At 44.2% G+C, this 24,980-nt stretch overlaps 1 protein-coding gene across 2 annotated transcripts in view; it reads left to right on the forward strand.

The window, feature by feature from the left end:
• Positions 1–24,980, forward strand: part of LOC147627444 (uncharacterized) — a 69,225-nt gene that overhangs the window by 23,144 nt on the left and 21,101 nt on the right. For both annotated transcript variants that reach the window (XR_015268236.1, XM_086814333.1), the window contains exons 3-4: positions 6,083–6,499; positions 8,465–8,569. Coding sequence is in view for 1 of the 2 variants with exons in the window: in XM_086814333.1 (XP_086670459.1) it covers positions 6,083–6,499; positions 8,465–8,569 (522 nt within the window). In the remaining variant the exon portion in view is untranslated. The remainder of the gene's footprint in view (positions 1–6,082; positions 6,500–8,464; positions 8,570–24,980) is intronic.

Below are 24,980 nucleotides of genomic sequence, written 5' to 3' on the forward strand. Positions count from 1 at the left end.
TCCAAGATCCCCTCTCTCTTTCGGTAGGAGGTTCTCGGTGGTGTGTTTTTTGGGTTTCTTTTGCTGCTGTCCAGCTTGCATCTTAAGAGGGGGCTACTAGTTGGATCCTGCGGAAAGGTGCTTGAGAGAGCACGTGGATTGCTTAGCTACAGAGGTTGTTTGAGACATAGCTTCTTTGAGGCAGACATGGGTCCCCCCTGCACGAACAAGGAGGACAAGCTCAGTGGTTCAAACTATGATCACTGGAAGCTACAGATGAAGGTCTGGTTCACACACAAGGGTCTCTGGGAGATTGTTCAGGGCCACGAACGAAAGCCTGAACGCCCTACCAGCTCTAGGAAGTGGACTCAGGACCAGGAGGATGCCTTTCTCGCAGAACCTGTCAAAGGATTGTTAGTCAGAAGACAAAGGCAAAGCCAAGGACAAGGGCAAGTCTTCAAAGAAGGGCAAAGACAAGTCACATGACATTGACACAAATTTGTCTAGTGACAATCCCAGCTCTCCCAAGGCCCTACAGACTGGAGAGAACATGACTGGTGTCGTGCTCTGATCCTAAGGGCACCCCCCCGCATGCTGTCTTCCAGAAACGGTTTGTGGGCGGGAGAGGGGGCTTTCAAAAGCTCTCTTATATTAAATCTGGAGCATGGGACCCGTGTGTCGGATTTCCATCGTCATATGGATGAAACTGAAAATGGACTTGCCACTTATGTAGCCAAGTGTCCACTATCTCCTTGGTACGCTGTTTTTGCTTGTCCCCAAACTGTTCCGGAGTAATATTGGGGTCTAAAGCAGATGCCAAGGTATCCATACCCGATAGGGTAGTGGTCAACAAAGAGATGGAGTTTTGTAAAGCCTGCATCTGCGCGGCGATTTGTGCTTGACGTTCGGAGGAAGAAGCTTCGAGAGTAACTTTAAACTCTTGGAAATCTGATTTTGAGACAAAACCGTCGAAAACATCGGCATCGGTAGCTTCTGTAGGCGGCAGGTCTTCACGTTTGCGAATGGGCTCCATCTCGGATTCTTGGGTCGACATCTTGAAGAGGGCAAGAGGAGAGAAAATATTTATCTTGCACAAGGAGAGTGCTAGAGAGCTTGAGAGCTTGAGAGATGCGTGGCAAGAAGCCCGTTTAAGGGGAATATATAGGCTTCCCCAAAAGCTAACTTAGCTTTTGCTTTTGTGTTTAAAAAATAAAAAATAAAATAAATAAACTACTCTCGTGGGCCTCGAGACTGCTGTCGGCCTCGGCTGCATGAAGCAGGTGCACGTTTGCACTAGATCCAGGCTCCTGACCATAGAGCTCTCACAAAGACACGCGAGACTCTATATGACTAATGACTAACCTTGGCCACCCTTTTATAGGCTCTTGGCCGGTCATCGGGCGTCCACACTTGGGCGCCTGCCGATCCATACTTGGGTGCCCGCCCGTTAGTCTATCCCTAACTTAGCTCGCCAATCAGCGTGCCTAGCTCCAAGCTTCCCCAAACCTTGAACCTAGTCTTGTGTGCGTGTAGCACATGGTAGATACACACTGTGCACATGACACCAGGACAGCTAAGGGAGAAGCTAACGCAAGGGTGAAGGTTTGAAGGTCAAGGACAGAGATCTATCTCAGCCAAAACAGGTTCAGTTGGTCTTTTATTTTCAGATTTTGCATCATTCTAATAAAAGCAAATACACCATTCGTGGTGGGGGCCCTACAAAAGGTATTTGGGACCCAATACTGTGTCCTCTTCTCTCTCTCTCTCTCTCTCTCTATTTTCTGCACATCTATTTTCAGTTTTTTGCATTATTCTTGTCGTGAAATGTTTACTGATTTTTGAGCATTGAAGTTACAGATCTCCCCCCAAGCTTCTGCATGTCACACATAGTAGCTTTGATGCTGGAGATTATGTGGATGTTACTCTCTATAGTCAGGCTGGTGGATGCCTGATCTATCTATGCAACACCATACCAGATATATCTTATGGTGTTTCCTTGTTAAGCAAATTCATGCACAGCCCATGGGCTTCACATTGGAAAGCTGTGAAGAGAGTCTTCAAGTACCTCTAGGGCACACATACACTTGGGTTGTTTTATGCTATAGGAGGTGACATTCACTTGTATGGCATCAATGATTCAGATGGGGCTGGTGATTATGATATACGACAATCCACAAGTTCAAATTGTTTTCTATTGGGTAACTTACCAATTTCTTGGCACTGTGGCGACATCTTTATGTGAAGCTTAGTATAGAGGAGTCTTGACTACTACGGTAGAGTGCATACGATTGACGAGGATGTTGGTAGACGCGGAAAATGCGCATAGTGGTGCTGCATGCAACTCCTATTTGCATAGATAGTCATAGTGGTATTGCTGTTGCAAAAAATGAAGTTTTTCATGCATGGACAAAGAAAGCACATTGAGGTTCGTTATAATTATGTGAGACTTCATGGAGACAACATCAACCTCGTCTATTGTGCAACTCAAGACAACGTGGCAGACATCTTCACAAAGGAGCTTCCCAGAGATAAGTTTAAAGCTTTTCGCGAAGCTTTTAGCTTGATAGAGTTTGTGATCTGTTTTGACTCCCTACATCTACATTACCATTACAGACATATATGTTATTGGAAATGTGTATTAGGCATTAGTATTAGTGGAGTTGATAGTTATATAGTCCAGTGGGTTGACTACCATGAGTATATAACTTGCACGTTCCTAAAAGGTGAATTTGGGCATGTTCCTCGATTCATCTAGGTATATAATTCAGCCGTATTAGCGGACATGCATCTTTCACATTATGAATTTTTCTTTCGAGTTGCAGCCAGTTGATATTGTGCTTATTCTTTCTATCTTTAGCGGTGCATTTGCCCTATCAACTACTTATTTGCTGTACTAATTCTTTCTATTTGCTACTTCCCGAAGTGCTAGGCTTCATTACGGCTGAGTCTGGGCACTGATGACGTTAGTGGGGATGTCGTAGTAACTAGTCCATACTTTGCATAATAGAGTTGATAGTTATATAGTCTTGTGGGTTGACTACCATGAGTATATAAGTTGCACATTCCTAAAAGGTGAATTTGGGCATGTTCTTGGATTCATCTAGATATATAATTCAGTCGTATTAGCAGACATGCAAATTTCACATTGTGAATTTTTCGTCCGAGTTGCGACCAGTTGATATTGTGCTTATTCTTTCTATCTTTAGCGGTGCATTTGTCCTATCAACTACTTATTTGCTATACTAATTCTTTCTATTTGCTACTTCCCCAAGTGCTAGGCTTCATTATGGGCACTGATGACGTTAGTGGGGATGTCATAGTATCTAGTCCATACTATGCATAATGGAGTTGATAGTTATATAGTCGTGTGGGTTGACTACCATGAGTATATAACTTGCACGTTCCTAAAAGGTGAATATGGGCATGTTTCTGGATTCATCTAGATATATATATATATATTAGTATTAGTTTGGTGACATTTTTCCTAGCATTAAGTGTCACAGATAGACTAAGGTTTGTAGTTAGTTTATAACATGACCGTTGGATCAAATACCGCATGTCACGATATCTTATAATCTTGGTGCTAGTTAGGGCTATACACATATGGCTCTTTCTTTTATAGAAGTTGAACTTTAATCTTATCAAGATATAGTCGTGGGTTTGTGTGGTTGACTTGTACGTGTGCTGCTTTCATTCTGTACTTGCACATTCTGTCTCTAAAGGTAACCTTATCCAACATCTCTTAGTGCTTCCAATACATAGCACATGGTTTGGTATATTGATAGTGGTGCTACCAGACACATTACTACCAAGAGGGATGTTTTGAAAGTGTTGTGGGTGGCAGAACTGTATCTTGTGGAGATTATTCTTTCTACCATATGAAGGGAATAGGAATTGTGCCCTTGATTCTGCCAAATGGTAAGGAAAGTTGCATGAAGTATGTACTCTAGGTTTCAGGAATCAAGAAGTTGATTTTTGTTTGCACAATAGCAACGCAGGGTTTGCTTGTTGAATTTTGTGATGAGAAATGCTTCCTTGCCTCTTTTTGCCCCCCCTTTTTGGGTGCTTTGTCTTTGGGCCTTTGGCACTCGGCCAAAGCAGTGTTCTTCTCGCTTCCCCCCTTTTTTTTTCGTGGTTGCTGATCTTGCGCTTTCTTTACGGTTGGTCTTTTCGCTTTGGAGGACTCTCCTCGCAATTCTCCCTCTTGCTCGATCGAGGCTGTCCCCAACTGCATATTCGTTGATGCGGACCTCTAGCTCTTAGCCTCTTCCATTTAATCGTTGAAAGCTAGGACGCTTCTCTACAAACTAGTTGGCAACCGACTAGTGCGCATGCAACTCTGAACCCTTCTGTTGGTCTTCCTCATTGGGAACCAAGGATGGATCAACAACATCCATTTCTTGGACAACGGCTCCATCAAGATTGAGTTCGACTTGGCGGCTCTGGCAGAAAGTATCCTATCGCGTCTCCTCCCCCCGAGCGTGGCTCCAAGGACGGTTTGGGATGATGAGGTTGTGATTGAGACCCTTCAAGACGTGGTTATGTTTCATTTTTAGATGGTTCACGGCATCCGGGTCACAGGTGCCATCAATGCTTGCTACATGTGTCATAGGTAGACAAAGTTGTGTTTCATACTCTCATGAATTCTTACAGGCATGAAAAAAATTTCAGTCACAAATTTCAGTCTCCTCGCCCTTGGGTAAAAAATGAAAGAATAATTTATGTTCTAGCAACCCATACGTTGTGTCTGTTGTCAATTCCTCCCTCAATGTTTCTATTTTTTTCCAATTCTCTCATTTGTTTTATCATTTCAATCATTTTTAAATATTTTTTTTTGAGTTTCCCCCAATCGCCTTGATTTCCTCTGAGTCTCTCAATTTTTTCCAATTCTTCCAAATATCCCCCAATCGCCTTGATTTCCTCTGAGTCTCTCAATTTTTTCCAATTCTTCCAAATATCCCCCAATTTCTCCCAATTCTCCCAATTTCTCCCGATTTCTCCAAATTTCCCTCCTATTATCTCCAATTTCTCCCAATTTTCAAGAGTCGTCGGTACCCTCAAATTTTTTGAATTTTCCTTATTCCTTATTTCCTTCAATTTTCATAGTTTCTCTCGATTCCCCCAAATTTTCTTAAGTCTCTTAATTTTCGCCGAGTTCTCGAATTCTCCCAATCTCTCACAATTCCCTCAATCTCCCCCGATTTTTCCAAGCCCTTGCAATTGCTCCAAGTTCTTTCCCATTTTATCCAATTTCCCCCGTGTCTACCAATTCCCCAATGTTTTTGTAATTTCTTCTATTTTTATACTAATCTTTGAAAAGAAAAAAAAGTAAATGTATAGCTCCCTTGATTTCTTCCAATTTTTTCCAATTGTCCCATTTTTTTCCAATTTCTGCCAATTTTATAGTGACGCCAATACCCTCAATTTCTCCTTGTTGCCCTTACTTCCTTCAATTTTTTCCAATTTCTCGTGATTCCACCAATTTTCCCTTACTTTTTGCAATCAAGTCCCTTAATTTTGCCCAATTCTCAATTTTCGCCAATATTCCCAATCTCTCACAATTCCCTCAATCTCCCCCGATTTCTCCAAAGCCCTAGCAATTCCTCTTAGTTCTTTCCAATTTTCTCCAATTTTCCCCAAGTCTCCGAATTCCCCAATGTTTTTGTAAAATTTTCAAAATTTCCCTTTATGTTATATATTTAGTATGTCTATAAAAAGAAAAAAAAAATTCTCCTGATGCGTACTTTGCATTCTCGTTCCGTACACATACGGTACCACACCATACCTAAAGTACTCAACCACCTTGCAGGTAGGGCTAGATGGTTAACATTTGAAGCATCTAGTGTGGGGTTAAGATGCTTTATTTGGAAAGGTAACCTTTCTCACTTTGATATGTTGCGTTTTTAAGAATTTGGTCTTGTTCTTTGGGTAGTTGAACTTTGCGTTGTGGTCAGTTCAAGGTTTCACTTGAGTTAGGTGTAAAACTTCGTATAAGGAATATCAAGCATTTTGTCATTTGGATTTAGTCTAGCATTTTGTTTCCATGCATCATATCAAAACATGCGATATCTTGTAATTACTGAGCTTCTCCCCAATATGGCAGGTCTTGACTCTTGAGCAATTTAATCACCTTGGGTTCTTGCTTCAATGCGGCGAGAAAGATTCAGATGTGGTGCCCCTCAGTCAAACCGCTCCTTTCTTTGCGAACTCTGATCCTGATATGCCAGCTGCACCTGTCTCTTTGCAGCAAGTTCTTGAGTGGGTACTAGAACATGTCTGCCCGGCATCAGGTCGTCCACAAGAAAGGCGGAAAGAAAATGGACCAGATGGGGAGGCTGATGTCACCATGGTCGATGCTTGTGTCACTACAGCAGGTCTGTCAGCAAATCAAGGTGGTGCTCCTCTGAGTGGTTCTAACCAGTATAGAAATTGGTGTCGAGAGGGTTTGACATTTATTGATGGGGTAGCAAAGGCTTCTATTTTGAAGGACGAGAGCGACATCAATGGAGGCTCTGTTAAGGTTAGTTTTGTGTTGACAACTCATGTATCATTGTATATCCTTATTTTGATGTTATATTACTAGATATTTTTATTGGTCATTCTTGAATGCTGGCTGCCACTTGATCTGCCTCTGGCATAGATGTTATAAAACTTGGAAATATATGAGCTTAAATGCTCAGCTCTTAGAAACAATGCTTTTGATAGTGCTTTCACCCATACTAGTGGCATCCATCAACAAACAACAATAAACACAGGTTTTCATTTCTGAATTTGGTGCAAATGGCAAAAATTGAGTTTTCATTATAAAAGGTAGCTTTCATGCATCCATGGAGAGCAGGCCAGGTCTCCACAAGGCACACCTTGGTGAAAGAACAGAAGGACCATATTTCATGTTTCGTGCACTTGTATGGTGTTTTACTTTAATTTCAGTGTTTTTGCAACACTCTTAAACCTTTTTCACATGTTGGGATTTACATTTTTTTTTGGTATGTACTAGCCTGAAATAGGCTTTTCCAATTTCTTTATTGTATGAAATGTTTTAGAAACGTTTTTGAAAAATAAATAACGAACGAAACATTTCTGAAATGCACTTTCTAAGGGGCATTTTGGAAACGCGTGGCAACACTGCTCCAGATGGATCGTCTCCCACCATTTCATTGCAGTTTAGATGGCCCCTTCCTCTGCCTCACCCATCACGATACTAATTGGATAATCCGATCAGATCTCCTTAGCCTGCACACCCACACCACACGTGGCTTTCCCCCCACCGCCCACCCACTTGGGCCTCATGCAGCTCGAGCTACCCACGAAAATGCAGTTCTACGGAGATCACTTCTTGAGGATCACATCGGATGGTTTCATCCGGAGGCCGAGATACTTGCACAAGCACATGTCACACGCCATGCAGATTATGTTCATCCCACTGCCTTAGAGTGGAGACGGGGAGAGTAGATGGCATTGCAAGAGGACAGGATCTGAGGCCAAGACAGAGCAGCACTACATATGCAGATGCCCAGCATTTTATGAGATCCAGGGGAGATTTCATTTCCTCTATTGAGGGATTTAGTCCACTGTCCAGGATCATTGACTTTCCCGACCAACACTTCCTAGGACTTTACCTCATGGAGCTCAGAAGGCACCGAGAGGCACTCTTTCGACTGAGCAAAGCTAGGCCTTGGGACACCTCACAGCGGACCATTAGTAGCTTCTTCTAGATGTAAATGGCAACACCAGCCGACGATCTAGAGACGTACCTGTGCGTACAGTTCGACCCCGGAGGTCTAGCAGCCCCCCATGTTCCACCTCAGATGTCAGGTGACCATCACCTTAGAGTGTGGCTTTGAGGAGCTCAATTCTCTGGGATCAAAAGTGACCATCAGGCATGATGCTTCTAGGTGCTAAGGTGATGATGTGATGTGAATGTGGAAGCTGGAAAAGCACACCTTTTGTTTCCAATGCTGTCAAATTATTATTATACTAACATGTTTTTACATACTAACATATTTTTAGTTCAAACCTTGCACAATGCATTAAAAAGAAGCTCTTTTACATGTGTATCCTATGTGCTTGTTTATGAACTTCTCCAAACATTTTTGCTACCTTACAAGCATGTTAGGAACTACTAGAGCATCAGCACAACACACAGCCAGATTGAGGGGCACTTGTGATCATGGAGTCCGCTACTCTCATTGAGTGGATACATGATCGTCACTTGCAATTCTCCTATGGTGCTACTGTATATGTGATATGTGATTGCTCTTGCTAGCTGGAAATGCTCTTATGTCAAAGCTGGAAAGGATACTTCAATGGAAAATCCTATCATGAGGGATGCTGCTCTAAAATTGATTTAAACTAGGTGTTCTGCTTGTGCTTCAGAGTTCCCTTACAAATTGGAGATGTTATAAAATTGTTGCATTCACTGTGTTTTGAACCTTTGTGCCATACCAAATGTAGTGCTGACCCAGGCATTGTGTTTATAATGCAGGTTGCCAATTGCCATGATTCTGTTGTTTACATTTTAGCTCCCATGAAGTATGCATCTGTCAATGGATGCTCTGACTCGATCATTGTACTGGGAGCTGTTGAAAAGGTCAGAAAATTTATATCTGATTAACACTTCTACTTGTGTTAATTTATGTGCTCGTTTCTGTTTTGATGAATGGGGTCCAAATTTGTATGTATGAACTTGACACTTAGGTGGTCAATCACACATACAACCTGATAAATATTCAAAGTTGATTTTTATAGCATGTCCTCTGCATAGCTCAGTGCTTGTGAATGTCATGTTTACTTGATTAATGATTAGTGATAGCATGCGTCAAGATCTGAGATTCGCGAGTCTATTTCGGTGCATTGATGGCCTAGTATACGTGCTCTATGGCCAAGCCAAATTAACTAGGCATTCAAATTCCATCAAATCATGATTGGCATAAATGCTCAACACCCAGGATTGAGACAGCTACCATGCCTTAGCAAATAAATGCAATCATCGAGGTATTTGGAGATGGCACTGGAAGCATGACGTTGCAGATCTCTGCCTTGGAAAGAGGTACTTTTATATCACAAAAGAAAAGCTTATGCCTAGTGATAGATTACCAAGGGTAAGTGCACACCACTTCTAATGTAATTAAACAATTTTATGCTAGGCACAATGAGATGTCACACAATCTCTTTGATTGTGGTGATTAAAATGGCCAGAGAGTCATTTTTGAGCCATTTTGCCTCTCATTTAAAAAGAGAGGTCCTGGCAATAATACTGTTGGGGTTCAGAGTCATATGTGTGTAAGTGTGCTTCTATGTGTGTGAACTTACTCTTATGAGTAGATAAGATAAGTATGTGTGTCACCTAAGCAATGATGTCACCGCATGTGACATGTGTCACTGACTTATGGTTCAAAAGATAAGGTTGCTTGCCTACAAAAGCATGTACTTGGTGCAAGTTATCACATCAATCATAATCAACATCATTGTATGTGCATATACCATCTACTTGGTGCTGATGTTGCTCTCATGTTTCTATGTTCTTAGTATTCCATGATGAGTTTCCATGGACAGTTTTGTATCCGCCCCAGTGAGATAGCTACGTTTATGTTTTCTTTATGTTTTATTTTCCATTCCATGATGATATATGCCATGGACATTATTGTATCACTTTGGTCTCATAGGCCTATTGGGTCTTTAGTAGACGCTTAATATATCTTTCGTTCTTTCTTTTCTTTCTCTCTCTCTCTCTCTCTACATCACATCATGGACATCTTTCATCCCCCTTAGCTGCGCAAGAAATCTACCAACATGGTATTAGAGCTAGGCTTTTTAGGGTTTAGCATTTTATAGTTTCTTTGTTCGTCTGCTTACGTACGCTATCTAAGAATCTGTACCTCAACAGCACCCATACGTCATCTGCTGCTGTTGTCTCGCCACCATCCCGTTGGATCTGCAGATCTCAAGCAGCTTACCCCTTTGTAGCTCCTGGTGTAACTACTTCCTAATTCCTCGGGATTCATATTGTAAATTCTCTATTATTCATGGACATGGGTGTTGGACACTACATGTAGCCATGAAATGTTTATGGTTAAATCTTCTTATGTATGTGTATGCTAGTTGTATCTACGAGATCTTGGCTGCAAAGAAGCATGTTAGGTATTTGATGGATCTTGGAGAACCAAATGCAACACATAATTCCATAGACATTTAATGGATCTTGGACATGGGTGTTGGACACTACATGCAAGCATGAAATGTTTATAGTTAAAGCTACTTATGCTTGTGTATGCTAGTTATATCTACGAGATCTTGGCTGCAAAGAAGCATGTTAGGTATTTGATGGATCTTGGAGAACCAAATGCAACACATAATGCCATGAACATTTGATGGATCTTGGAGAGCCAAATGCCATAGCTTTTGTAAATTTCAAGTACATGTAAATAGATGGGGTTTCTTCCAAAATAGATGCAACACATAATGCTATGGACATTTGATGGATCCTGGATCTTGGAGAGCCAAGTACACGTAAATAGATGGGGTTTCTTCCAAAATATGTGTTTAAATGCATACATTTGTATGCATGACTTATTTCTATGTGTGTGTATTGTTTTGTTTGCCTGGACAATGCGTGGATTTTTTTTGCATGAGAAGCTCATGGATCTGGGGACGCCATGGATTGCACCCATGGGTTAGTATGTTGCATAATCCATTTTCAGCTAATGTATTGATGGGTTTGTACAGGAATAATTAATATTTTGAAGGTAGTCCACTCTTATGCGGGTATCTATCTCCATATATGCATGCATGCATGACAGTTTAACTAAGTATGGTTGATAATCTTCTTCTCCATGATGTGAAACCTCCATACATGTGACATGCATAGTTAGAAATCCCATGCATGGCCAGAAACCCTCATGGATGCGACATGCATGGCTAGAAACCCCCACGCATGCAACATGCAAGCTTTTTTAGCTACATGCATGCATCATGCAATGCTTTATCTTTTCATGCACCTAAAAGGTGCCATGCAAGTTTACTTTTCTTAACCTAAAAGTGTGCCATGCAAGTTTACTCTTCTTAAAAGTAAAGCATGCAAGCTCACTTTTCTCCAAAAGAGTCATGCAAGCTAGTTAACTCAAAAGAAAAGGATGCAAAGTAAACTTTTCCTCCCTTTAGCTACACGAGTTGCGGTTTGAATTATAGTCATTCTTGTTGTTCCAAAAGTCTAGCTCAAACCTCTCCCTACCTTATCTTTTTATGAGCAATATCATCCACCCCTTCTCTTCTTGTAGGCGCCTTCTTCTAGGCTCTATAAATTCAGATTTGAAACTTGCTGAATCCTGATTTTCTGAATTGAAAGGCTCCATTCAAGCAGAAGAAGAAGAAGAAGAAGAAGAAGAAGAAGAAGAAGAAGAATAAGAATATTTCTAAAGATTGAAGTTGTGGAAGAATCATCTTGGTTGCGGTTGCTGCAAGTTCTATGCAGGAGAACCCTTGGGAAGTGCTGGGCATTCTCCTAAGGCTGATTTTCAGCCACTAGATGGTTGATCTGATTGAAGTTAAGCTAAATTTGCAGAAATCGGGATTGCTGGGCAATCTTGGTGAAGGGTGTTGGGCACCATATTGCTAGCTTGTAACTGGGCTACTTGTGGGCAAGTATAGTTTTTGTAATTTGTTTTCATGTTCGATCATTTTGGAAGAAATAGTGGTGTATGGCTGAGCAAGCCACCCGTTTTATGTACTGTAAAATTCTTACTCCCTTAAGGCAATACATATCCTTCAAGAGGGAGGGAGGGTATCATTTCTTTTCAGTAGTTCCACATTATATAATCAATTGTTATGGCTATGTATGTGGAATATGTAGTGATCAAAGGATGATAATCTTGTGATTTCAATACTAAATTCTGTATAACCATGCGCACCCGTTTGTGACTGTGGTATCAGAGCTGCGGTTTTCTTACTTGCATAAATCGTTTTATGATACTGGATAAGAACGTGGAGTCGTCATTATCCGTGAGGGAAGGTTGGGATTCTAAGGTAGCCCTTGTGTTATTGCCACACTCCGAAAGGAGGTACCAACGGTTTTGGTGTGAGCGTGTTGGAAAGACCTTGTGGCTCTCCTGTCCGTGTAGGGGCACTGTTGTACCCTTGCGATCTCTTTCGTATCATATTTAGATGCAAGTAGAGATTGGTCTTGGGTTTACAGAATTGAGTTGTAAGCAAAACATTGTTTTGGACAGCTTTGACAATATTTTTGAGTTGTGTTTCCTTGCTCTCCAATAGCCATCATGAGTAGTTCCCACATCATAGTGAGGTTATGTTGCAACAATTACAGTCCGAATTGGCTGAATTGAAGTCTATTTTGGCCATCCCAGAAATTCAGCGTACTCTTGAGTCTCTGAAGAGGAGGCATAGAGAACCAACACTTCATGCCTCTCAGGAAGCCTCTTTAAGATCCCATACCCGCGCTTGCTCTCATGTCCATAACCGTTCTCCTTCACCTAGCCACAGTTTTTCTCCTTGTAAAAGCCATTCTTGCCATCATAAAGGCCATGCTAAACCCAAAGCCCGTTCTCCTTCTCCTACTGAAAAGCTCTCAAAGAGATTGAAGACTCTCAAGACTGGGGATAAAGATGTTAAGTTTGAATCTTATAATGGTAAACAAGATATTACTAAAGCTCTTTCTTTTATTAGACAGTTTGAGGTCGCATTTGTGAATGGTAATTTTACTGAGACGTCTAAACTTCGTCATGTGGGCATGTATTTGAAGGATAAGGCTAGCAATTGGTGGTTGGCCAAGATTCTTGAGAACAAGGATCCAAAGTCTTGGGAAGACTTTAAAATTCAGTTTTATGAGCAGTTTCTTCCTCCTGACTGTTGGTCATGTCCACTCCCGGCTAGTTCAGGTGTGAACCCAGCTTACTCACGGGCACTTTTTCCCTGTGATTGGACATAGGTTTTTTCCCCGTGTGAACACACTTATGTGTGTTGGCACTTAGCCCTAGGCTTTTTAGTACTCACTTGTACTTTCATTTCATATCATTATTGAGTACATCTTTTCCAGCACACTCACGTTTCTTTGTGCTTGAGGTTGTGTGTGTGTGTGCAGGCTAGCTGCCCTCCTACCCAACATTGGTATCAGAGCCTGGTTAGGGTTAGGGTTAGGGTTACACCTTGTTGCCCCCCAACATTAGGGTTAGGGTTTGCCCTCTGCTGTCCTTCAGCCTTGAGCTTTAGCCTATTGCATACTTTAGACACGCCACACTATCTCTCTAGGTGGATCTGTCCGTACTCTTTGCTAAGTACTGCTGTTGTACAACGCCGCCTGTCAGAGTCGCGTGCGCCGCCGCCGCCGTCGCTTAGATCTGCGTCGCCCAACAGATCTGCGTTTGTAGCTGTCACCGCTTGCAATAGCGCTGCTTGCATCGTACGTCGCCCTTGCATTGCTTGCCTGCCGGTCGCCTGTACGGTGCTGATCCACTTCAGATTTTGCGGCGCCGTGTACCTGCGCCGTGTACCGCCGCCCCAGATCTGCACACCCCTGTCTCAGATCTACCTGCCTACTGTACCTGTTGCCCAACTGCAACTCCAAGATTTCAATTTTGTGGGATTTACAAATTTTTGAGCTGCTGAAATCTCAGATCTGCCTGTTGAAATTTGGAGCTTTTCACCATTGAGCTTGCAATTGCAACATTGGCATTGATTTCAGCAGATTTGGTGCATAATTGTACTAGGAATTTGGGGATTTTGCAGAAATTGGCACTATTTGCAGGCAATTTTGGGTGTTACAGGTACATTTACTTGGCATTAGGGCATTTCCCCCAATTTTTTGGGGCATTACAATACTTGATATAGGTGACAATTGCTTTAGCAGATTTTCAGGTGCAGATCCGGTTCAGATTTGGTCTAATTGGCTGCCTAAAAATTGGGACTTTTCTACATTGAGCCCATTTTTGGAGCATTTGATTCATTTACCATTGATTTTACCGGGATTTTAGCACTTGCAGCTCTTATAGGTGTTAGCTGATCGTGTTTTTCACGGTACATGTATACATTTGTGGTTTGCTGCAGCAGCATATATATGCCATTGTGGACACTTTGACAGATTTGCATCATCGTGCAGTACACTTGCAGATTTGGGACATGCATATGTATTTCTCGTGGTGAAGGAGTTCCCTTTGAGTCCATTGATTATCCTGCTATTTATCTCCCGCATTCTTACGGTTTTGCTGGGCATTGCCTACTCGTGGTGACTTGTGGCAGATTTGCTGTGTTATCATGACCAATAGTAATAATGACCTCTTTGGAATGCTATCTCAAGAGGACAAGCTCAATGGGGATAACTACCCTATGTGGGCCTATATGATGCGTCATGTATTGGTTGCCAAGAATGTATGGCTATACGTGGATGGCACTGACGAGCGTCCTCTTGCACCGTTTTTTGTTTTTGTTTTTTTGTTTTCTGTTTTTTTTCCTATTTTCTTCTTCTTCTTCTTTTTTCTTTCTTTCTTATTTTTCTTTTTTCTTTTTATTTCTCTTCTTTCTTTCTTTTTCCTTTCTTTTCTTTTTTCTTTTCATTTTTTTCATTTTCCCTTTTTCATTTCCTTTTTTTTTTTCATTTTCATTTTCATTTTATTTTATTTTATTTTTTTCCTCTCTCCAGCGCCTGCCCCACCCCCCACCCTAGCCTCTGCTGCAACCTGTCCTCTTCTCGACCCTTCCCCCCACCCCTTTCCACATTTTTTCCCGATTCCTCGTTTCCCCATCCTCGCACGTTAATTTCAGCCTCTCTCGGATTCTCTCATTTCGGCAAGCCTCGGCATTTTCTGGTCTTCACCCTTGGGAGGACTCCATTGCAGCCGCTCTGTCATCCCCGATCGAGGCCGCCATTGCTTGCATATCCTTCTCTGAAGCGGATTTTCGAGTTCTCTCCACGACTGTTGAAACTTTAGAGGCCTCCACTCTGGTTTGCAAAATTGCTGGTAGCCGCCCCGCGCGCGGGAAACTCAGGGATCTTTTACATGTAAGCCTCATTTGTGAGCATGCAAAGGTCATTGACATTCACCCATTGGGACGCGGCTACTACCAGGTAGAGTTCGACTCGACAACGGCGTCAGATCGAGTTATGCAGCTGAGCCCCCTAGCATTGCATACTGCAGATGCCTTCTTTGCGCAGTGCATAGTGGTTGAGTACTTTAGGTACGGTGCGGTATGGTACGTGTACTTTAAGTACGTTCACGCTTTTTACTATATATATATGTGTGTGTGTGTGTGTGTGTGTGTGTGTGTACACACACACACACACACATATATGTATGTATGTATGTATGTATGTATGTGTGTGTGTGTGTGTGTGTGTGTGTGTGTGCATGCATGTGTATGTGTATGTGTATGTATATGTATAAAAAATAAGAAACATCTAGCATCCATACAAAAATAGCATGAAAGACAATAGTAATACTGAAATGAAAACTAATCTATTAACCACTGACTAAAATAATTAAAAAGCGGGCCAAATAAGTGTTGTACATTGAACCTCCTATTTGGTACGAAGACCTTATCTGAATGAGGTACGATACGTGTGGAGTTGTGCGGAAAGTACTCAAGGTACACATCGGATGAGTATGGGTACGGAATGCAACTATGGCGCGGTGGCAACACGGCTTCGATCCTCCATCCGACCCTCTGGTTGGCGTGTCGGGCTTCCTAGTGACACTTTGCTTCCCAGGCCTCAGGAAGGAACACCTTCCTCTTCTTCCAATGATTGGTGGTGCCATCGGGAGAGTGATGGAATCCTCCCCTCCGCCTCGCACGGGCAGTCGGGATTCCATCCCTTTGCATTTGTGTGGCCTCGCCGGATTTAGTGCCTCAGTGCATATCTAGCCAATGCTTCATTTGCAGACTATGGGTCATTTAGCTAGAGCTTGCCCTTGGCGGCAATTGAGGAGACTGCCTTTGGTGATTCCTCTCCTCGTTTCTCGTGCTGGTTCCCACCAGGGGGCAAGGAGAGAGGCAGGGCCTCGGGCAGCGGCGCACCACTAAAATGGTAAGCTTTTGAGTAATATTAACAAAATACACTGATCAAAGAGTGAAGGCGTTGACAATTGATTGTATTAATAATTAAGTAGGTGCAAAATGAGTCATGACTCAAGAGCTAGGACTAACCCTTAAGGAGATACAATACATGGAAGGACAAAAAGCTTAAAAGGCTAAAGCATGGAAAGACTCAAAAGTGCTAAAGCCTAGAGCTAAGTAGTAAGGCCTATGAATCATGATCCATGAATGATCATCCACGTGAAGTGCTCACCTCATGGTCATGGGCAGCTTGTGTCAAAGGAACATCAAGCTCATCCTCACTGGCATGCTGCTGCTGCACTTCATCCTCTCGGTGCTCTTGTAGTTGACCCATCTCCCACTTGGTGAAGGGATCTGCCTTCTTGGTTACGCTCTTGCAAAGCATTCGCAAGTTCGCACTGACGAAGACAAGGTCATTGGCACGCTCTACCCCGAGTCGGTTCCTCTTCCTAGAGGCAATGTGGCTGTAGGTGCTCCAAAGTTGCTCCAAGCAAGAGGAGCTAACGGCTTGGCTAAGTATGCGAATGGCCAGTTGAGTTGCTGTAGCTCCGGTCCATTTGAACCAAAGCCCTCCCACCATAGAGCGGCACCAACTTTGCAGCGGTCGATCTGTGCATCATGACAACCATAGGAGCCATGAATGAAATGTACATGGAAAGCTGGTCCCTAATCGTGCACCTAACCGATGCATCAGGCACAAGACGGTCCAAGATGATTCCCCATCCAGCGCTCACCTCCCGGTCGCTTTCTTGCTTGTTGCCTTGGAATTCTGGGGTCATCACATAAGTTGCTTCATGCAATGGAGAGTAGTAGGAATTCCACCTTCCTAGACACAAGGCATGGATCTCCTTGTATTTGTCTTTGTCAGGCACGAAGTCTTTCAACTTCTCTATCATGCGATCCATGGCCTCGTAGACCTTGCCTATGCATGGTTGCATAATGTCTACAATCCTCAATAGGTGGACTATGGGCCTCACCATAGCAACCATGGTCTTTACACACTCCCACCAAGAGGTGTCGTCCACCTATAACCTACACTCTCGGCCGATGTTTGTAGGAGACTCTTGCATGTCGACAAACTCGTCGCTAAGGAAAAGCTCCCTCTAAGCACCGCTACAATCCTTCAACCGGCCCAACATGAGGAAGTTTTAGGCAAACCGGGTGTCGGAACATTTTAGGAGAGAGAGACGACCTCTTGTTGAACTCATGCCGAAGTTGTTGGTGGTTGGCCTACTCAATGAGCGGGCTGATCCATGGCAATGCCCCTGTCCTTGAGGAGATTGTTTAGGCAATGAGCCATACAAAAGGACACCGTGACATGTCCATACATGCCTTGGAGGACAGCTCCCGATGCCCTATTCGAAGGCTCCCCATCCGCAAGAAAGCTCACTACATGCTCGGGGCCAATGATCTCCATGGTGGTAGAGCCCACTCCGCCGCATGCACATGCGCGCTCTTCCCGGTGCCAGATGCATCATGAGATGAGATGAAGTATATCCCTCCGCGGGAATATGCAACCACGCTATTAATACTTCTCTTGCGGTTGTCGCTCCATCCATCCACAATGAGGGAGACTGCGTTTCTCCCCCATTGCCGCTTTGTGTTGTTGGCCGCTTGCTCTACAATGCACTTCTCCTTCTCAAGCAATGTAGTGCGCAAGCTCTTGGATGAGGGGAGCGTATAGGTTGAGCCATACTCCCCAATCTTCTTAACCATGGCCTTGAAGTATTCTGACCTATTTAAGAAAGCAATTTATTAATGAGAAGGGGACTAGTATGATGAAAACATGAATGATGATTCAGCGATGATCGATCGCACTTACCTATCCGCTTGAAAGGCAATGTGGTCGTGGAAGAAGAAGCAGGCCACCGCCATATCTACCTTCTCCTTTAACTTGGGCTTCCAATTCTCCCCAAGTGTAGATTGTTGCCGTGGGCTGCGTAAGAGTTGAGAGGCTGTGGAGATGGATGGAGCAACATTCTGACTCGATGGTGAAGGTGATAGTGTGCATGATCCCGATCCACCACGTGACTCCATCATCGTAGAGGCTTGAGCTCCTTTTTCCATCGTCGCAGGATCCACGGCCAGTCGTGGTGTCCTTCTTGCCGCTTCGACCGCCTCGTAGACGGCAAGCTTGTCGAGAAGTTCCCGTCTCTTTTCGGGCATGACATTCGTGCAACTGCACCTCATGCCCACTATCATGCAAGAGGTGGGCTCGGACTTTGTTGGCGCCACCCGTTCGCCGGTACGGGCAAAAGCTTGCATGCCCGTGGTCGAGAACCGCCTCCATGAGCGGATGGGGTGTAGTTAACCTACTCCTCCGTCCCGTCGCCCTTCTATGGGAAGCCTTGGCACGTGAGGAGGATGCCATGGTTGAAGATGGCTTTAGAGAGGGAGAGAGAGGCTTGAGGGAGAGAGACTAGATAGTAGAGAGTAGAGACTAGAGTGCTTGTGTGAGGCTTGGAAGTTGGAAGAGGCTTGAGGGAGAGAGACTGGAGACTGGAGTGCTTGTGTGTGTGTGGCTTGCCGCTTGAAGCTTGAGCAATGAGCAAAGACTCAAGAGACTTGAACTTCCTTGAAGGCTTGAAGGTGTGTGTGAGGAAGAGTGTGTGTGTGCTTGTTCTTATATAGATAGGCAAGACTCAAGAGAAGAGGCAAGGGCCAAGGGCCAAGGCAAGAGGGGCACTATGGGCCCTTGTGACTATGGGCCAAAATGGCCCAAACACGCACCCAAGACGGCGTCCCCCAAAGGCAAGAAAACGGTCACAAAAGTGACCGTTAGAATGCGCAACGGCTAGCTACCATCCCCCACAGGAACCGTCTCCCCCACGCTGTCCCGGCTCGGAGCCGTCTCCATCCCCTTGTCCCTTGTGAGAAACGCCTCCCGTCCGTCCCTGTTTTTGCCATGTCCCGGAACGGCGTCCCCGTGTCCCATCCTCCCGTCCCCTGCGTCCCTTGTGACTATGTCAGAGAGGCCAGCTGGCCTCTCTGAGCCCACGGTGGGTCCCTCCCCTCATCTTTCCTCTCTAGTGGACCCCTCGTAGCAACACCCCTCCCTTGCCTATCCATCCCTCTGCCCTCTCTCGCCGCCTCCCCCACCTCCTCCCCCCCCCCCCCCCCCCTCCTCCTCCTCACACAGTCTTGACACCGACTTTACCCGCCGCAGTGTACTCCACCTTGCCTTTATCAACCGAGCCCCGCCTCTCCAGAGCACTCTCGACGCTCTCGAGCAGCCCCTGACTCGGGGTGGAGGTAGTTGGCGGGATAAGTCCGTCGCTTGATTCATCGATTTTCCGAGCTAGTAGAGATGACCATTGTCGCCTGGGCTCTTCCGCTAGAGTCCCGAGGTGGGGCCCCCAAGATCTTGGGATATCTTGTGGACTACAGTTTCTTCTGGTGTCTGCGGACGGAAGGGATCGACATATTTGAGGAGACAGTAGCCCGTGTTTGGGTATGTGTGGTTTTTCACCACTCTAGGCCCTCCACTCTAGATAATGGCGCGATGATCTTCTCTTTCCCCTTCAGTGCAGCCCCGAAGACTGAGTGGGATCTTGAGTTGGTGGCGGCTGCCATTTAGGGTCAGGCAATCGAGCTCTCCCACCATCTCCAAGATCTCCGTATCACGGACATTCTCACCCATTTTTGGCCTCCTGCTAGGATTGAGCTTGGAGGTTCAACCCATCGAGGCTAGGACGGGGAGATGATAGTCTCCAGTCTAGAGGTGCTGCTCTTTGTGTGTTCATGGATACTGCTGTTGCGGTACCTCTTCCTCCCTTTTACAAATACCTCCATTGTGATCGATAGAGTCCAGAGCATGCATATGCGCGTGCTCGTACAAAGTGGCGTCACATGGAGGACAGGATTAGTGCCCACTCGGCGCGCCTCCGCCCCTGCACAGATTGTGATTATTCCCCGTCTAAACCCTCGGCTAGGACTCTTTGCGTGGAGGGTAGTTCCGTTAGTTCCGCATCACACAGATTGATATGCGGATTGTTTCATGGAACATTCAAGGGAGGCCTTTCATGATCAAGAGTTGAGAGTGACTCATCACCCTCTGATTCCTTTGGATCTCTTACATATATCGAGTACGAGGAAATAGATTGCTTTATTGCTCTAGGAACTTGTACATGACTAATGAGTGGAATGGAATGCCTCTCAACTCCTACATCAAAAGTTACATTCTTGTCTTTAAAAGGAAACCTAATTCTATTTCCCGGATCTATCTTCTTATGCGAAGGCATACCCAAAATCACATCACAATGTCCAACTTTGCGAACCACAAAGTTCTCATGATCCACATAGTCTCCAATCTAAAAGCGGAGATTTCCCAAAATAGGAGTCACCTCGGTTGACATTCCTTCAAAAGCGGCACGTGCTGTAATAGGAGTTCCGAACCTATCCGGAGGGAGGTTCATGGATTAAACCACTTGTGGATAGATGTAGTGGTGGCTAGCACCACTATCGAAGTGTATATGTACTGGTTGGTTTGTCACTTTTCCCCAAGCTTTGAAGAGTTGCCTCTTCTTTGGTGGAGTATCATCTTGATGTTGAAGTTCTTTAGGTAATGCATTACTTTGGGGTGGTTTGGCTTCTTGGTTCGGTTTATCACGACATTTTGCAGCCATATGCCCTTTCTTTCCACATTGGAAACATTTACCTTCTTTGACATAATCCTTGAGTTGCTTGTGGGATAGCTTCTTTTGGTACAATGGGAGTTTTTCCTTATTTTTGTTCTTCTTTCCCTGTGGGTCATTTCTCGCTTGAGGTCCTCCTTTGAATTTCTTCTTTTGGGACGAGTCTCGATTCTCATTCTTTGATTGGCCCACCATCCTAGGCATATATAGGGCTTTGGCTTGCAAGGCTTTGTCTCGGGCTTCTTTCAAGGTTTTAGGTCCCATCATATAGACTACTTGATAAAGCTTTGGTTGCAATCCATTGACAAACTTTCGCATTTCCATCAATGGTGGGATAGGAGTATATGAGGTAAACTTTAGTGAGACGGCTGAAAAATTATTAAGATATGTTGCCACGCTTTCTCCCGTTTTTCGCTTTACCTCATCCCATTCCTTCTGTACATTTGCCACGAAGGTAGCAGGAAGGAACTTCTTGTTGAACATGGTTTTGAAATCAGCCCATGAAGTAGGTTCGGTCCCCTCTTGGACCACCTTTAGCCACCAATTCAAGGCGGCATCTTTCAATTGCATACGGACCATGCAGAGTTTGGACTTTTCGGAGAAGTCCTTGCCTCCAAAGGCAGCGTCAAACTGTTTGATGAAGGATAGAGCTTTTTGAGTTTCCCGCTTTCTATAAAAGGTATCAAACTTTACGCTTTTCTCTCCTCGCTTGAAGTTCGCTTTGCCGGTTTAAGGCTCCTTTGCCTTCTTCTCTTTTGCTAAGCCAAAAGAGGCTGCATCTGATAGAGCAAGTACAGGGGTAGCTTCTCTCTGTCACTCCATGAGTGATAGATCAGGTGGCTTTGGGTTCTTCTCTAAAGGTAACCCCTTTACCTCGTAGGTAAGCTTTGGTAGCTTCCACACCTTCGGCTTTGGTGGTCTGGTCTTTGATAAAATCTTCGAACATCTGAGCTTTCCTGTATGCTTGTTCCTTCTTGGCTCTCCAAGCTAGGAACTCTTCATTTTGAAGATACTTTTTGAATTTTTGAAAATCTCGATATTCAGCTGATGTCATGATTGCAATATCATGAGAGATGGATTGACGACCTTGGCTCCCTTCTAGAAGTTATGTATTGGCTTCGTAGTTGTTTCCTTCTTGAGCGTGCGTGGGGTGTGTGTGTGTGTGTGTGTGTGTGTGTGTGTGTGTGTGTGTGTGTGTGTGTGAGCATATATTGACACCAAGTTCTACATCCACTATTTGGCACTGATGACGTTAGTGGGGATGTCGTAGTATCCAGTCCATACTATGTATCATGGAGTTGTTGGTTTATTGTCTTGTGGATGACTAGCATGAGGTTATAAATTGCACATTCATATAAGGTGAATTTGGGTGTGTTCCTGGATTTATCTAGGTATATATATCTGGTCACTAGGACCACTCAGTCGTCCCTCAAGGCTATCTAGTCTGTAGGACTTTGGAGAGTTCATGAATAGTCATCTAGGCCATCTGGTCGCATTGACTGCTCGACTGCGAAATCCAATACAGTCATCTGGGCCATCTGGTTGTGATGACTGCTCGACGCTCGACTGCGAAATCCAATACAGTCATCTGGGCTACCAGTCGCAGTGACCGCCCGACTGCGTATGTCCAATATATGTGGCAGTGTTGCCGTCCAATGGTTCTTCTGGCATCGTTGCCTCCCATATACAAAGCTTGCTTCTTGGGCTTTTTGGCATCGTTGACACCCAAACTAGAGCATATCCAATGAAGAACATTACATAAGCAAGATAATGATCAATTCCATTTCAGTATAAATATACACAATGAAGAGGGCTATCGGTACAATCCCTCCCTCTTAAATCTCTCTTGATCTCAAGACATTTCAAGCCTATACTTCAAATACTTCTGGACCGACTGCTTCCTCATAAGCTTGAAGAATATCTGGGTAGTCCTTGAAGTACTCTTCTGGTATCCATTTCGCATCCATAGTTGAATAGTTCTTAAACTTAATGAGGAATTTCCTGACCACTGTCCTTCCTCTTTTTCTCACGGAATGGAATACAATTTGTTCGGGTTGTAAGATTTCTTCTTGTTCTTCCACGTCTGGTGGATCCTCCAATAGAGGCTCCTTTGGAGGTAGTTCTGTATATGGCTTCAATAAACTGACATGGAAGGCATTATGTATTCTCCAATGAACTGGAAGGTCCAAACGATAACATACATCGTTGATCTTCTGGGAAACTTGAAAAGGTTCATAATATTTAGGGGAAAGCTTGGGTCCCTTAAGCTCCTTAGCTTTTGACTTTCTAAGTCTTGCTTTTTCAAATCGCAATAACACCCAATCTCCTTCTTAAAAAATGAACCTTCCTTCTATGCTTGTGTGTAACTTTCTTGTGCTTGGCTTGAGATGTGTCAATAACCTTCCGAACTTGTGCAAAGGCCGTATTCAAATCTCGAACAAACTCGTCCGCATGGAAGATCTCTTCCTTGGTCTTTAAAATAGGCAACAACAATGGTTTGCCATAAATAATCTCAAAAGGAGCATTGCTTGTTGAAGAGTGAACAATGTTGTTATAGGCAAACTCAACCAATGGCAAGTACTTCTCCCATTGATTCTTTCCTTCGAGAGCATAATACTTTAGCATATCCAAAATAGTGAGGTTGACACATGCCAGAGAGGCTCTCAGAGGGCTTGATTCACTTGATTCCCAAGGAGGGTGGTGACAGATTGGAGATCCGGCAGTGGAGACCCATCACTCTTCTAGGGACAACCTATAAGATCTTGGCCAAGGCCATTAGCAGGAGACTTCAGCCTTTTCTCCCAGACTTGATCCATGACACTCAGATCGGCTTTGTGCATGATCAGAGCATTCTGGACAACATCTTTACCTTCTGGGAGGCGACAGCGTCGGCCAGGATGTGGCAGCAGGACCTCATTGTGCTACTCCTAGACTTTGTGAAAGCTTATGATAGGGTTGATTGGATTTTTCTGGAGGGCACTATGAGCTAGATGGGAATCCCCATGGAGTGGATTCATGGAGTCTCAAGACTTTACTTAGCCTCACATAGCCAGGTTCTCATTTAAGGAGCCTGTGGTGACAGATTCTCCCTCTCCCGCTTGGTTAGACAAGGCTGTCCTTTGGCACCTTACCTCTTCATATTCGTCGTCGAGGCCACGAGTAATTTTCTCTCGGCCTAGGAGTCCGGGCTTCAGGGATTGCATCTTCCCCTCTGCACCATAGTCACAAGAAACGTTTCGAGGTTTTTCGGGTTTTGTTTTGAAAGGTTTCGTCCCTCGGTTAAGAAATTGTGAGGTTTCCAAAAATCAATAATTTCATAAAGTATAAATACTTAAAGAACTTAACGTAGCCATCTAAAAACATAGTGTAATGACGAAAAAATGGTGTCTTCTCACACATCATGGAGAACCATCCTTATTTTGGTGAGGCATTATTATGGCAATTTTACTTAATTAGATACCACAAGTGGTTCAATCAAGGACGCTTCAAAAATTGAAGAAGAGAAGGTAGAAATTGGGAAAGATTTAGGACATTGAAGGATGGTGTATGAAGAAAAAAGGGGAAAGAAGAGAGGAGAAGAAAAGAAAAGGAGAAGAAGAAGAGAAAGGAAGAAGAAGAGAATGAAGGAAGGAGGAGTAGAGGTGAAAGAAGTAGCAGAAGGTGGAAAAGGGAAGGAGGGAGGCAAGAGAAGAAGAGGGAAGGAAGGTGATGACGAGGATATGGAATAAAAACAAAAATAAAAGAATCCCAGAAAATTGGGGAGGGGAGGAGGGGGGGGGGTTTCCAGGTTTCGAGGTTTTTTAAAACCATTTCAAAGTTTTGGAGAGGTTTCGAGGGTTTTTTTTTTTGAGAAAAGATCCTTTCATTAGTTATATAAAAACGCCCGTAGGGCTACAAAAGATCCTCTCCTGCTCACGAGAGAAACAGAGCAGTGAACAAAGCAAGGCAGCCCGGGAGACTCTCCCTAGGTGCTGAAAAGTACAAGCATCAGTACAAAGAACTGAGGGGCTAAATCATACAATAGGAGGGGGGAAAAGCCAAACAGGTGGCCTGTAATGCCAACGAGGGGATCCCGCGTGTAGGGTATAGAAGGGGCCGCTGCGCCAGGTGGTGTGAAAGGCCTAGCGCCGCAAGATCGCCTCATCCGAGTCGCCCCGAATGCGGTCATACTGTCCTCGCAGGGTGTGGATCAACTCCTGCCAAATCCCCCGTACAGTCTCTGCTGGTGGCTCCAGTCTCCCCTCAAAGGCCCTGAAACACCGGGCCCTCCAGTTGAACCAGATGGTGAGGCCGCTGAGGAGCTCCCAT

Source organism: Cibotium barometz, chromosome 20, assembly GCF_041138505.1.
Source record: "Cibotium barometz isolate CiBa-2024 chromosome 20, ASM4113850v1, whole genome shotgun sequence".
In the NCBI taxonomy this organism is placed as follows: domain Eukaryota; kingdom Viridiplantae; phylum Streptophyta; class Polypodiopsida; order Cyatheales; family Cibotiaceae; genus Cibotium; species Cibotium barometz.